Genomic DNA, 12725 nt, shown 5'->3' on the forward strand with positions numbered 1-12725 from the left:
AGCGTTGTTGTAAAGGAACAGTTTCACTGATGGCCAGGACAGGTATTCAAAGAGCTGCTGCCACTAAGTACCCACTCTAATTTACATTTCAGTATTTGCGTCTTTCTAAGTTCTTGGAAAAGGTGAGGAAAATTGAAAGTGCCACTTTTAAAAAAAAAAAGTGTTTAGTGACATGCAAATTAGTGGAAATAAGGTACTTACCACGCAATTTCAAGATTTTGAATTCATCATTTAAGGCTTATAATCATAAAACATTTTCTCATTGCTAAACTTCTGACTTTTCATTCTTCCTATATTTTCCCACTTTTTCGCCATTGCTCACAGCACAACATAGGGAAGCGAATTCCAGTTAATTTTGTGGGGTTAGACTAATCCAGGGTATTGTAAATAATTGCCCTATTTATCTTGTCTATTCCTGAAATCTTCAGGCAATATCCATCACCAATTGATGTGGCTGTTCCCATAGTTCCAGATAACCCTGTAAGTAACATATAGATTTGTAATAACTGGACAAACAGCTCAGACATATTATACAGTGCTAGCTGAGCAAATTACTGCAGAACTGTTTGCGTGCTCTTGAGTTTTGCAAACCTACATTTTTACTGTCTGTTTTTAGGTTAGTAGGAAAGATTCATATGGAGGAAAGTGACAATGACAGCAATCTAGAATATAAACTGATGAATGTAACTCATGATTGTTCCTGAACCAGTGTGTTGACTATGTGAAAAGTGTTACCTCACGTCACCAGGGTAATGGAAAAGGTATAATTCTTTGGTTTAAGCAAATTTGATCACACAGTTAGTGCTATCACCTCAGGTAAACTGATAGTACAACTTTATACTTACAGATACAAAATCAAAAACAAACCATTTCAGGACAATGAGGGAAAAGCTTAAGCAGATTAACAATGAAGAAGATTTCACTTAAGGATATCTTTTAGGAACCAAATACTAAATGCATAAAAAATGTGTCAACAAGTCACGTACACATTAAAGAAATATGATTGTTGTCTGGATTCTACAAAAAGTTCTGTCCATGTAGGGATCAACCTTTGTTGAACTTTGGGGTTAGAAGAGTGGGATGGGAAGGAATGCTACTAGCAACTTGGTTGACCTTTACATCATTAGTCTGCTTTTCTTGGGTGGAAGCCTAACAATTGTTGGGGAAGCCATGCAAGCTTCCCAAAAAAGGACCCATATTGTTTTCTTTTTTCTAATCTCCAATTGGCATTTATTCTCTATGCATTTTACATTTAATTGTGATTTTATCATCTTCAGATGAAGTGTGAGAGCTGGCTTGTTAGATATAAACTAACTTGACATATTCACTGCGAACAAAGCTTGCCAAATCACATGACAATCAGTTTATTAAGTGCTGACCAGCAGGATTCTTGGTGAATTACAGGCCTTGACAGTGGGGTCCCAGCTCACCAGAAGCTGCTGCCAATAAGACACTGGCAGCTTCTGGATCCTAAAAGTGAAGTCTGCATCTCAGAAAACCTAATGTCAGGTAGGTAGGTCTTTTTCTTTTGCTTCTCACAAGATAGGGGTCGTAGAGACAGGGGAAGTCAGGGGAACTGAGGCAAGAGCAGTGCAGTGGCTTTCAGAAGCTACCACATATTCCCTTATCAATTCCTCCAGATTTGAGCAAACTAAGTCCTTCCCCTCCAACCCCCCAGAAGTTTGCCTTGACTACCCAGTTGAGAAACAAGCCACTTTACTTGGCTGTCGGGAAGGCAGATAATCGGGGAATTGAAATCCTTAACGGACCATTAATTGATCACCAACAGCCACAATTGTTGGTGAGTCAAGAAAGTCCTTAATGAACTTTCTCATCCAGTGATTAATTGGTGAGGTGCCAAGAAGGGAACAAGTAATTTCACAGGGCCAACCTGTCCAGCTAGTTCCTTTTTTTCATCACTTCAACCTTATTTTGGGAAAGATTGCTTTACCACAATGGTGGCTGCACCCTCTTGGAAACAATAAAAGAATAGCAATACATTCTATTTTCTATCAAGTACTAATAAGTTGTTGTGGTTCTGTTCGCCACGCTGGGAATTTGTGTTGCAGACGTTTCGTCCCCTGTCTAGGTGACATCCTCAGTGCTTGGGAGCCTCCTGTGAAGCGCTTCTGTGATCTTTCCTCCGCCATTTGTAGTGGTTTGAATCTGCCGCTTCCAGTTGTCAGTTCCAGCTGTCCGCTGCAGTGGTCGGTATATTGGGTCCAGGTCGATGTGCTTATTGATTGAATCTGTGGATGAGTGCCATGCCTCTAGGAATTCCCTGGCTGTTCTCTGTTTGGCTTGTCCTATAATAGTGTTGTCCCAGTCGAATTCATGTTGCTTGTCATCTGCGTGTGTGGCTACTAAGGATAGTGTTCAAATGTAGTGTACAAAATCCCATGCAAGGACTGCACAAAACACTACATAGGACAAACAGGAAGACAGCTAACGATCCGCATCCATGAACACCAACTAGCCACGAAACGACACGACCAGCTATCCTTAGTAGCCACACACGCAGATGACAAGCAACATGAATTTGACTGGACAACACTACTATTATAGGACAAGCCAAACAGAGAACAGCCAGGAATTCCTAGAGGCATGGCACTCATCCACAGATTCAATCAATAAGCACATCGACCTGGACCCAATATACCGACCACTGCAGTGGACAGCTGGAACTGACAACCGGAAGCGGCAGATTCAAACCACTACAAATGGCGGAGGAAAGATCACAGAAGCGCTTCACAGGAGGCTCCCAAGCACTGAGGATGTCACCTAGACAGGGGATGAAACGTCTGCAACACAATTCCCAGCGCGGCGAACAGAACCACAACAACGAGCACCCGAGCTACAAATCTTCTCACAAACTTTGAAGTACTAATAAGTATTCATAACTTACTTGTCAACTTCCTCCTGCTTAAAAGTAAGTGAATAACACATGGAAATATGTACAGTCAAATCAAAATCAAGAAATATATAAACAAAATTAATCTGATACTCTCCAAATATTGATACCTCTTGCCTTTGTGCATGAAATTAAGAATAGGGTAGAGATTATAATTATTTTTCACAGGAAAGAATAAAACACCGAATAAAATTTTTGGGTTACTGTAAAGTCGTTTTGTAACTAATTTTTGGCATTGGTGACAGCATAGAAGCAAGTTATCCTTGGACTGTTGACTCCAGAGATGAATATAATGAACATCTGTTGGATGGCAACATATAATTTTAAAACCTGATAAATAATTCCTATCCATTTGTTTTAATTATAAGGGGTAATGCAAGTTCCATGTCAGCATCATTAAAGAGGCAATGTACACTAACAACAGAACCTCAAAGATACCCTTCCAGATCAACAAATCCAAAAGGCAAAACACCAGTTCAGAACAAAATGTTCTATATTACAGGTAATACGACTAATGTGACATTAATTTAAGATAAATTTTGCCAAAATGTGGTCTGTTACCAAGTGGTAAGGGAATCATGCTTGAATTGGTTTTATTAAATTATACATTAGACAAAATGTTGAATTTTCTACACTGGTTCTAATGACAAAGTTTCTTTTCATAAAGATACAAGCCCTTTTCAGGCTTAAATCCCTTGAATGATTTTGATAGGTCAGTAAAGTTGCCTGCGACAAATTATTTCCAGAATTCAGTGTACAAATATCCATGTTCTGAATGTCTCACATACAATTATATTGGAATATAATTGTTTTTCTCATAATGCCCATGAGCTGCAAGGATGAACAGTAAGTATTTGCTATCCTAATGGTCACCAATTGATTAGATTAGATTAGATTTCCTATAGTGTGGAAACAGACCCTTTGGCCCAACAAGTCCACACTGACCCTCTGAAGAGTAATCCACCCAGACCCATTTCCTTCTGACTAACGCACCTAACCTATGGGCAATTTAGCATGGCCAATTCACCTTTTTTGCACATTTTGGACTGTGGGAGGAATCCGGGTGCTGCATTTTGGACTGTGGGAGGAAACCGGAGCACCCAGAGGAAACCCACGCAAACACAGGGAGAATGTGCAAACTCCGCACAGACAGTCGCCCAAGACTGGAATCGAACCTGGGACCCTGGTGCGATGAGGCAGCAGTGCTAACCACTAAGCCACCATACCGCCCCCCAAGGAATTGGATTCCTTCAAACAGAATAGGACAGTCTATATGCTTCACCCTGAAAATAAACATTTAATTTCTTGCTCTTGTTCTGCTTGGCCCCCACTCACAAACCCCTAACGTCCAAATGCAGCATATGCAACGAAGTGTGGCTTCTGGATTGAACAAGTAGCAGAACTTTTTCGTGCTATAGCCTATATTCACCAAAGAATGAATCAGAAATCAATATTTAAAGTTAAGATGATGAACTAGAAAAACTTATTCAGCAGATTATTGATGAACAACATATTATGTGTCTGTATAATCATTCAAATATGTGTTGAAGTGAATTAATATGTATTTAAATAAAGAAAGCGAGTAAAAGGTGGCCCTCCACATGTACTGAGCACAAGATTTCCTAGTAATATATTCAACTGATATTTATTTCACAGTTACATTTACTATATTATAACACAGGAAGAGCCATTAGTGATTGATTTTGTGTTGAGTGGACTGAGATCCTTGTTGCAAGATTCAGTCAGATCATTATTATCCAGCCTGGAGATCAGAGAGAAAAAAAGAGCAAAAGCTAGGATAAATCGCCAATCTTTTTAAATAAATGATGCCTTAGTGCAAATATCAAAAAACTTCTTAGCTTTTGGCATGTGTTACTAATAAAGAACAATGAACAAAGAACAGTTACAGCTCAGGAACAGGCCCTTCGGATCTCCAAGCCTGTGCTGATCCAAATCTTCTGTCTAAACTTATCACCCAATTCCTAAGATTCTGTATCCCTCTGCTCCTCACCTACTCATGCATTTGTCCAGACACACCTTCAGTGAATCTACCATGCCTGCCTCTACTACCACTGCTGGCAACGCGTTCCAGGCACCTACCATCCTCTGTGTAAAGTACTTTCCGTACGTATCCCCCTTAAACTTTTCTCCTCTAACCTTGAACGCGTGACCTCTCGTTATTGAATCCCTCACCCTGGAAAAAGGCTTATCTCTGTCTACCCTGTCTTCACCCTTCATGATTTTGAAGGCCTCAATCAGGTGTGCCCCCCCATCTCTTATTTCTAATGAAAACAGTCCTAACCTACTCAACCTCTCTTCATAGCTAACACCTTCCATACCAGGCAGCATCTCCTCGAAAACCTTCTCTGCACCCTCTCCAAAGTCTCCACATCCTTTTGGTAATGTGGTGACCAGAACTGTTACACAGTATTCTAAATGTAGCTGAACCAAAGTCTTGTGCAGTTTTAACATGACCTGCCAGCTCTTATACTCAATACCCTGTCTGATGAAGGCAAGCATACCATGTGCCTTTTGACCACTCTATCCACCTATGCAGCCACTTTCAGGGTACAATGGACCCAAACTCCCAGATCTCTCTGCTCATCAACTTTTCCCAAGGCTCTTCCGTTTACAGTATAGTTCGCTCTAGAATTAGACCTTCCAAAATGCACCTCACATTTGAACGGATTGAAGCCCATCTGCCACTTCTCCGCCCAACTCTCCAGTCTATCTATATTCTGCTATATTCTTTGACAGTCCTCTATGCTTTCTGCTACTCCACCAATCTTTGTGTCATCTGCAAACTTTCTGATCAGACCACTAATGCTCTCTTTCAGACCATTTATGTATATCGCAAACAACAATGGTCCCGGCACTGAACCCTGTGGAACACCACTGGTCACCTTTCTCCATTTTGAGAAACTCCCTTCAACTACTACTCTCTGTCTCCTGTGGCTCAACCCAGTTCTTTATCCATCTAGCTAGAATACCCTGCACACCATGTGACTTCACTTTCTCCATTAGTTTACCATGGGGAACCTTATCAAATGCCTTACTAAAGTTAATGTATATGACATACACAGCCCTTCCTTCAAAGAACTCTATTAAGTTAGTAAGGCACGATCTGCCCCCACACAAAACCATGTTGCCTATCATTGATATGCCCATTCTCTTCCAAATATGAATAGATCCTATCCCACAGTACCTTCTCCAGCAACTTTCCCACCACTGACGTCAGGCTCACTGGTGCAAATTAGTCATTGAGAATTTCACCCATTTTCTCAGGTTCGACACACAACCTTCCTTCCTTATCCTTGAGTGGACCAACTCTTCCAGTTACCTCTTGCCTCTTATATATGAATGAAAGGCCTTGGGATTCTCCTTAATTCTGCTCACTAAAGTTATTTCAAGACTCTTTTTAGCCCGCTTAATTCCTCACTTAAGATTGGTTCTACTCTCCCAATGTTCCTCCAAAGCCTGTTCTGTTCTTAGCTTATGTATGCTTCCCTTTTCCTCCTGTCATTCACGGTTCACGAAGCTTGCCTTTCCTATCCCTTGTTTTCAAAGGGACATGCCTATCCTGCATTATCTTCAACCTATCTTTGAAAGCCTCCCACATATCAAATGTGGACTTCCCTTCAAATAGCTGCCCCCAATCCACATTTCCCAGCTCCTGCTAAATTTTGATATAATTTGCCTTGGCCCAGTTTAGTACTCTTCCCTTAGGACCACTCTCATCTTTGTCTGCGAGTATTCTAAAACTTACAGAATTGTGGTCACTATTCCCAAAGAAATCCCCCACTGTAACTTCCCCCACCTGGCCTGGCTCATTCCCCAACACCAGGTCCAATATGACCCTCCCTAGTTGGACTATTGACCTACTGCTCTCGAAAACTTTCCTGGATGCCCCATACAATTCTGCCCCATCCAGACCTCTGACACTAAGTGTATCCTAGTCAATGTTGGGAAAATTGAAATCTTCCATCACCACCACCCTGTTGCCTCTACATCTTTCCATAATGTGTTTTCCTATTTGCTTGTCTACCTCACGCTCACTGTTGGGAGGCTGTAGTACAGCCCCAACAATATAACTGCACCCTTCTTATTTCTGAGCTCTACCCATAATGCCTCACTGCTCAAGCCCTCCATAGTGTCCTCCTTTAGCACAACCGTGATATCATCCCTGACCAGCAATGCAACTCCTCCCCCACTTTAACTTCCCTCCCTGTCCTGTCTGAAACATCTATATCCTGGAACATTTAGTTGCCAATCATGCCCTTCCTTCAACCAAGTCTCTGTGATCACAATAACATCATACTCCCAAACACCAATCTAAGCCCAAAGTTCATCTGCCTTACCCACTATACCTCTTGCATAAAAGCATATGCACTTCAGACCACCAGTTCCTTTGCGTTCTGCCTACTTCCCTTTGGTAATGCTAACTTCATGATCCTGTTCCTTACAGTCTTTAGTTTCCACCTCACTGTCTACTAATCTTCTCTTCTAGTTCCCAGCCCCCGCCACATTAGTTTAAACCCTCCCTAACAGCAGTAGCAAAACCTCCCCCAAGGACATTAGTTCTAGTGTAGTTCAGGTGTCGTTCATCCAATTTGTAATAGTCCCACCTTCCCCAGAACCAGTCCTGATGTCCCACAGATCTGAACCACCACCCCCCCCCCCCCCCCAAACCATCCCTCAAGTCACGTGTTCATCCTGCCTATTATTTCATTTCTACCCTGGCTAGCACGTGGTATTGGTAGCAATCCTGAGATCACTATCTTTGAGGTCCTCCTCTTTAACTCCTCTCCTAGCGCCCTGCATTCTGCTTTCAGGACCTCATCTCATTTTTAAATTATATCATTGGTGCCTATATGCACCACAACAACTGACTACACCCCACCCCCACCACTTTCAGAATGCTCTCCAGCTTATCGGTGACATCCCTAACCCGAGCACCTGGGAGAGGCAACATACCATCTGGGAGTCTCATTTTCAGTCACAGAACCACCTTTCTGCTTCCCTAGCAATAGAGTCGCCTATGATTATGGCCCTACAAGTCTTTTTCCTGCCTTTCTGAACAGTAGAGCCCTTGATCCTGGCAACTGAGCCATCTCCCCCAACAGTATCCAAAACGGTATACCTGTTTTGGAGGGAGATGACAGCAGGGGATACCTGCACTGCCTTCCTATTCTTTCTCTGCCCTTTGGTCATCCAGTTACTGTTTCCCTCAGCAATTCTAATCTGAGGTGTGACCAATTCATTAAACGTGCTATCCAGGACCTCCTCAGCAACGCAGATGTTCCACAGTGAGTCCATCCGCAGCTCCAGAGCCATCATGCGGTCAAACAAGAGCTGCAGCTGAACAAGCTTCTTGCAAGTGTAAGAGTCAGAGACATTAGACACGTCCCTGAGCTCCCACATCAAACAAGAGGCACATACCACGGGTCTAAGGTCCCCCGCCATTCGAAGCCTTAGCTTTAGCTTTAACTCAACTAACTAATACCAAACAATGCACTTAAACATATAAAAGAAAAAAAAACTTACCTTACGGGGTCCTTTTCATTTGGAGGTGGGGGGGGTGTGTGTGTGTGTGTGGGAGGGAGATACTACATGTGTAGAATCTCGAGTTTAGCCGCTGCCCAAATATCTACTGTTCACTTACCTTCCCGGCAACCTCCTGGTCCCAAATGTCATCTCCACTCTGTCTCCCGCTGCTCCCAGACAGGAAAAAGGCCACGGTCTTCGAAGCTAAGTATTTATACTAAGTCCTTACCTTCTCAGCAACCTCCTGGTTCCAAACATCACCTCTGCTCTCTCTCCCGCTGCTCCCGGACAGGATAAAAACAGGAAAAATATTGGGTGAAATACAAATTGGAAGTTTGCCTTTAACAAACTTGTACTCTATATTCTACTTCAGAACATTTGATTTTTTATTTGAAAGCTTCCACCATGATTTTACAGGCACCAGCCATGGGTCTTTTGTTTGAACCTAGCAAATCACCAGACTTTGCACAACTGACAACAAAATTACCACTGTGGCCATATCAGAAGGACAGATATCTGATTGAACATGATGGCCTGCCCATATGAATTATTGGCGAATGTTGAACTGCTGTCACACAGACACTATAAGAATTGGAGATGTGCTATAGCCAAACCATGAGGTCTCAGAGATCAGAGGGTGATCTTTGCAACAGCAAAACATGAGGATGACTATTACGGCCGGAATCCCATTTATTTCAGCCTCAGAAATGAAGGGCCTGTCAGTGACAAGACTTTGGGCTTCACTTTCACTGCCATTTTCCCAACCCTCTCGTGTCCCTGATCATTTGCAATGAGCTGGTAAATTCCCATCCATTTTGATTAAAAGATTGGATTCTTGGTATTCTTTTCTATGAAGTCAACACCAAACATAAACTATCCTGATGACAATATTCATACTATCTCTTGATGAAGATCTTGCAATCACATCACAATTGTTTACCCTATTGCATGAATGCCAAAATGTAGCAAAGACACAGTGTTTGCTGGCAGCCAAGTCTCTTGGATATTTATTGGCCAGAGAGGAAGCAAATCAAGATGTAAAACTGTAATGTGTATAATAGGATATTTGAAGGTTTTAGTACATTATTAATTGATTTGTACACCCCAGTCCAACACCGGCATCTCAAAATCATAAAATATTTTTGTTGCTCTAACATTCTAAATCTGCCCACAAATAAAGCCAATACCAAAAAGCTACCTAGACAATTTTAATGATTTTTTAAAAAATCAAATTACAGAAAACCTGCGCATCAGTCTTATCCATTTCCTTTAACTTAATCATATTTAAAAATTGTTTTGATTACATAAAGCTAAACAATACATTCCTCAACTTCAGGACATAGATTACATTTTATTCAAGATGTATTGTCAAAATAGCATGAGATGCAGATGTTTCCATGCATGTGAAATAATAACCCAATTTGAAGTTCTTTTCTATGATGTTGTTTAAGGAGCTTGCTGTAGATGCTGGAGGGCACCTAATACATTCCAGCCACACTGTGCCGGCAGTAGGGAGAGTAAATATTTAAGGTGATGGATAGGGTGCTAATCAAATGGGCTGGATGATGTGGAGTTTCTTGAATGTTGTTGGAGATGCACTCATCCAAGAAAGTGAAGAGTGTTCTAACATACTCTCAACAGGTGGAAAGCTCCCAGGGAGTTAGGAAATGAGCCGTTCATTACAGAATACCCAGCCTCTAAATGTGAAGGGGTGATTATTAGTCTATTCTGTTAGATAGACATTGCCTGGTAGTTTTGTAGTTTGAATGTTATGTGTTACTTATGGGTCTAAACCTCAGTGTTGTTCAGGTCTTGCTGCATTTAGACATGGATGGCTTCATTATCTGAGATGATGGGCAAAATATTATTGGGGTCTGAGCAATGTGATCTATAATGAAATTTGTGGCAGAATCTGATGAGAAATCTGGCAATTCTTATCTCAATATCAGGATCATCTCACTACTTCTTTTATTCTTTTCCAGGCAGGTAAAGCAAGTTTCTCACTAGGCAGCAGCAAGCTGCCAATAATGGAGGAGCATAGCTTGTTAGACATATTATTGCTACAATTTGCTTCACTAACCTTCATTTTCCTGCAGCACTGTTATTTTGGCGAAGATGTGGGAGTGGAAGAGGCAATTTATCGATGGGACTTATTCTTTGCTCCATGGTCAGCTGTTTGGACTGAATTTCTTACCTGTCCTGCCTCGATTCCTGTGCGTGGACTGAACCTCTGTGGTGGGCCAGATCTCACTGAATAGGCCGATTCGTTGTATGGGGCTAGGCCTCCAGGAATGATTGTGGTGGTGTGAGTGGACCGGACCTCATGGAGGAGCCTTCTTGTGCAGTGTGTGCACCCTTCTGACAGGAGGAGGACCTGCCATTAGGAGTAAAGCCTGCTCTTGGATGAGATTCCAGTTTAGGGAAGTGGATTCTAGATCAGATGGCGATCTCCAGGAGTAGCTCCTGTATTGGGCACAGCCCCCAGTTTGTGAGTGAACTCTGTCTTGTGAGTGGACCCTGTCCCCTTTCGGTTTGCATTTACCCTTATGTATATATCGTGTTTGCATTGTACCTTATCATGTAGGTTGTGATTGAATCGTGTTTCCATTTGTGTATTGCATTTTGTCTATTCCTGAAGAAGGGCTTATGCCCGAAACGTCGATTCTCCTTCTCCTTTGATGCTGCCTGACCTGCTGTGCTTTTCCAGCAACACATTTTTAAGCTCTGATCCCCAGCATCTGCAGTCCTCACTTTCTCCTATTTCTGGGGAGAGTTAATTTCACTGGGGATGCTGGCGTGTGGGTTTCCTTTTATGCACTGTTTTCCAGCTGTTCGCTTTGTGTTTTCATTTGGAGGATTGTGATGTGGTTTATTTTGTTGGTTCTGTGTACTGCTTTTCCTGTTGGTTATATGGGGATTTAAAGCATTTGTCTTTGAGGCCTTTTTTTTGTAGATTTGTTTGACTGTTAGCTGTTAGTGTCATGTGTATTATCAATTTGTATAATGTTGAATTAAAAAAAATTCAGCTTCCTACTTTACCAAATGCACCAAACTAAGATAGATGTTGAGAAGTCTTGTTATAGATGTCAGAGTAGGTACTTGGCAACTTCAGCTCACTGGTTGGTCCAAATGACCTGTTGGACTCTGTGCTCCAAAGCATTGATTCCCATTCCATAGGTATTGACCATATGTACCGCACTTCCATGGACATTGGCATTCCACTTTTGCCAGCTAAATACCTTCATGATACATCTCCAATCTACTTATAGGACACTTGTTCACTTCAATGCTGCTTCTTGGGCTGCATCAGCAACTCTCATTGTATTTCTGCAGCAAGGACACTTTGTGCTAAGTGACGTGGACTGGATCAGGTGGCATTTCTGGGCTCTTCACTTCCCATCGTACAGTTTAAGCTTATCTAGGCACTCACAGCATCTCTCCCTTGCATTGTCTTGCCTTTTTGTGCAATGCCTCCTCAGCAGAGATACCAGGCTCACAGTACTGTTATATTGTTGTGTCATTTAGTGCACAGACAAAATCAGAAAACTTGTCAAGGTCTTCAGCAGTTTTCAGTGAAATCAAGGAAGATAACCTTCATTCAGGGATCTTGGTACAGTAAGTCAAGGGCATACTCTGATACTAGTCCAGAGGGCTTGGATACTTTCAGTCAGAATTTCCTGGTAGTCAGAGTCATAAAGGGGAGGAGGCAAATGTTGGGCAGCTCAGTATCTGTTTTTAGTCTTTTTGCCCTAATGGGGCTGTTTTCCTCCTGGCATGAGAAAGAGATAGGTATTAAGGGAGTTGAAAATGGGTGGCAGATTGGGAGGTGTCTTGGCTGAATTAGTAGGTGGTGCAGAGGACATGCGGGAATCACAGTTGTCGGAGGTTAGTGTAAGTGACAGTGATATGAAAAGATTTTGCAGACAATAGTGAAAGTAATAGAACGTGAGCTCAGATTTGAGGCAGTATAATAGCAGAGCTAGAGGTGAGTTTGAGATATCAAACAATGTTGACACTTATGCTGATAGAGCGAAGAAGATCTTCCTATACTGCTGTGCATTTCTCCTGATGGCTGAGACTGCAATGAACCAGGCAATCTTGAACCAGGCTCTCATGATCTGGTGTTGTGACTACTATTACTGTTCTGGGGAAAGAGAACGTTCCACATCTGTACCACCCGGTCCAGCAGCATCTCCAGACCCCTATCTGCAGAGTGAGTTGCAAATTTCCCCTGGACAAATAGGCTTTCTGACTGCACAATGAGCTTTTA

At 42.1% G+C, this 12725-nt stretch overlaps 1 protein-coding gene across 1 annotated transcript in view; it reads left to right on the forward strand.

Moving 5' to 3' along the window:
- LOC122564660 overlaps nucleotides 1-12725 on the forward strand; it is a 44766-nt gene that overhangs the window by 13086 nt on the left and 18955 nt on the right. Inside the window, exon 3 of the mRNA XM_043719743.1 lies at nucleotides 3280-3413. Coding sequence (XP_043575678.1) covers nucleotides 3280-3413 — 134 coding nt within the window. The remainder of the gene's footprint in view (nucleotides 1-3279; nucleotides 3414-12725) is intronic.

The sequence above is a fragment of the Chiloscyllium plagiosum genome, chromosome 30, assembly GCF_004010195.1.
Source record: "Chiloscyllium plagiosum isolate BGI_BamShark_2017 chromosome 30, ASM401019v2, whole genome shotgun sequence".
Taxonomy (NCBI): Eukaryota; Metazoa; Chordata; class Chondrichthyes; order Orectolobiformes; family Hemiscylliidae; genus Chiloscyllium; species Chiloscyllium plagiosum.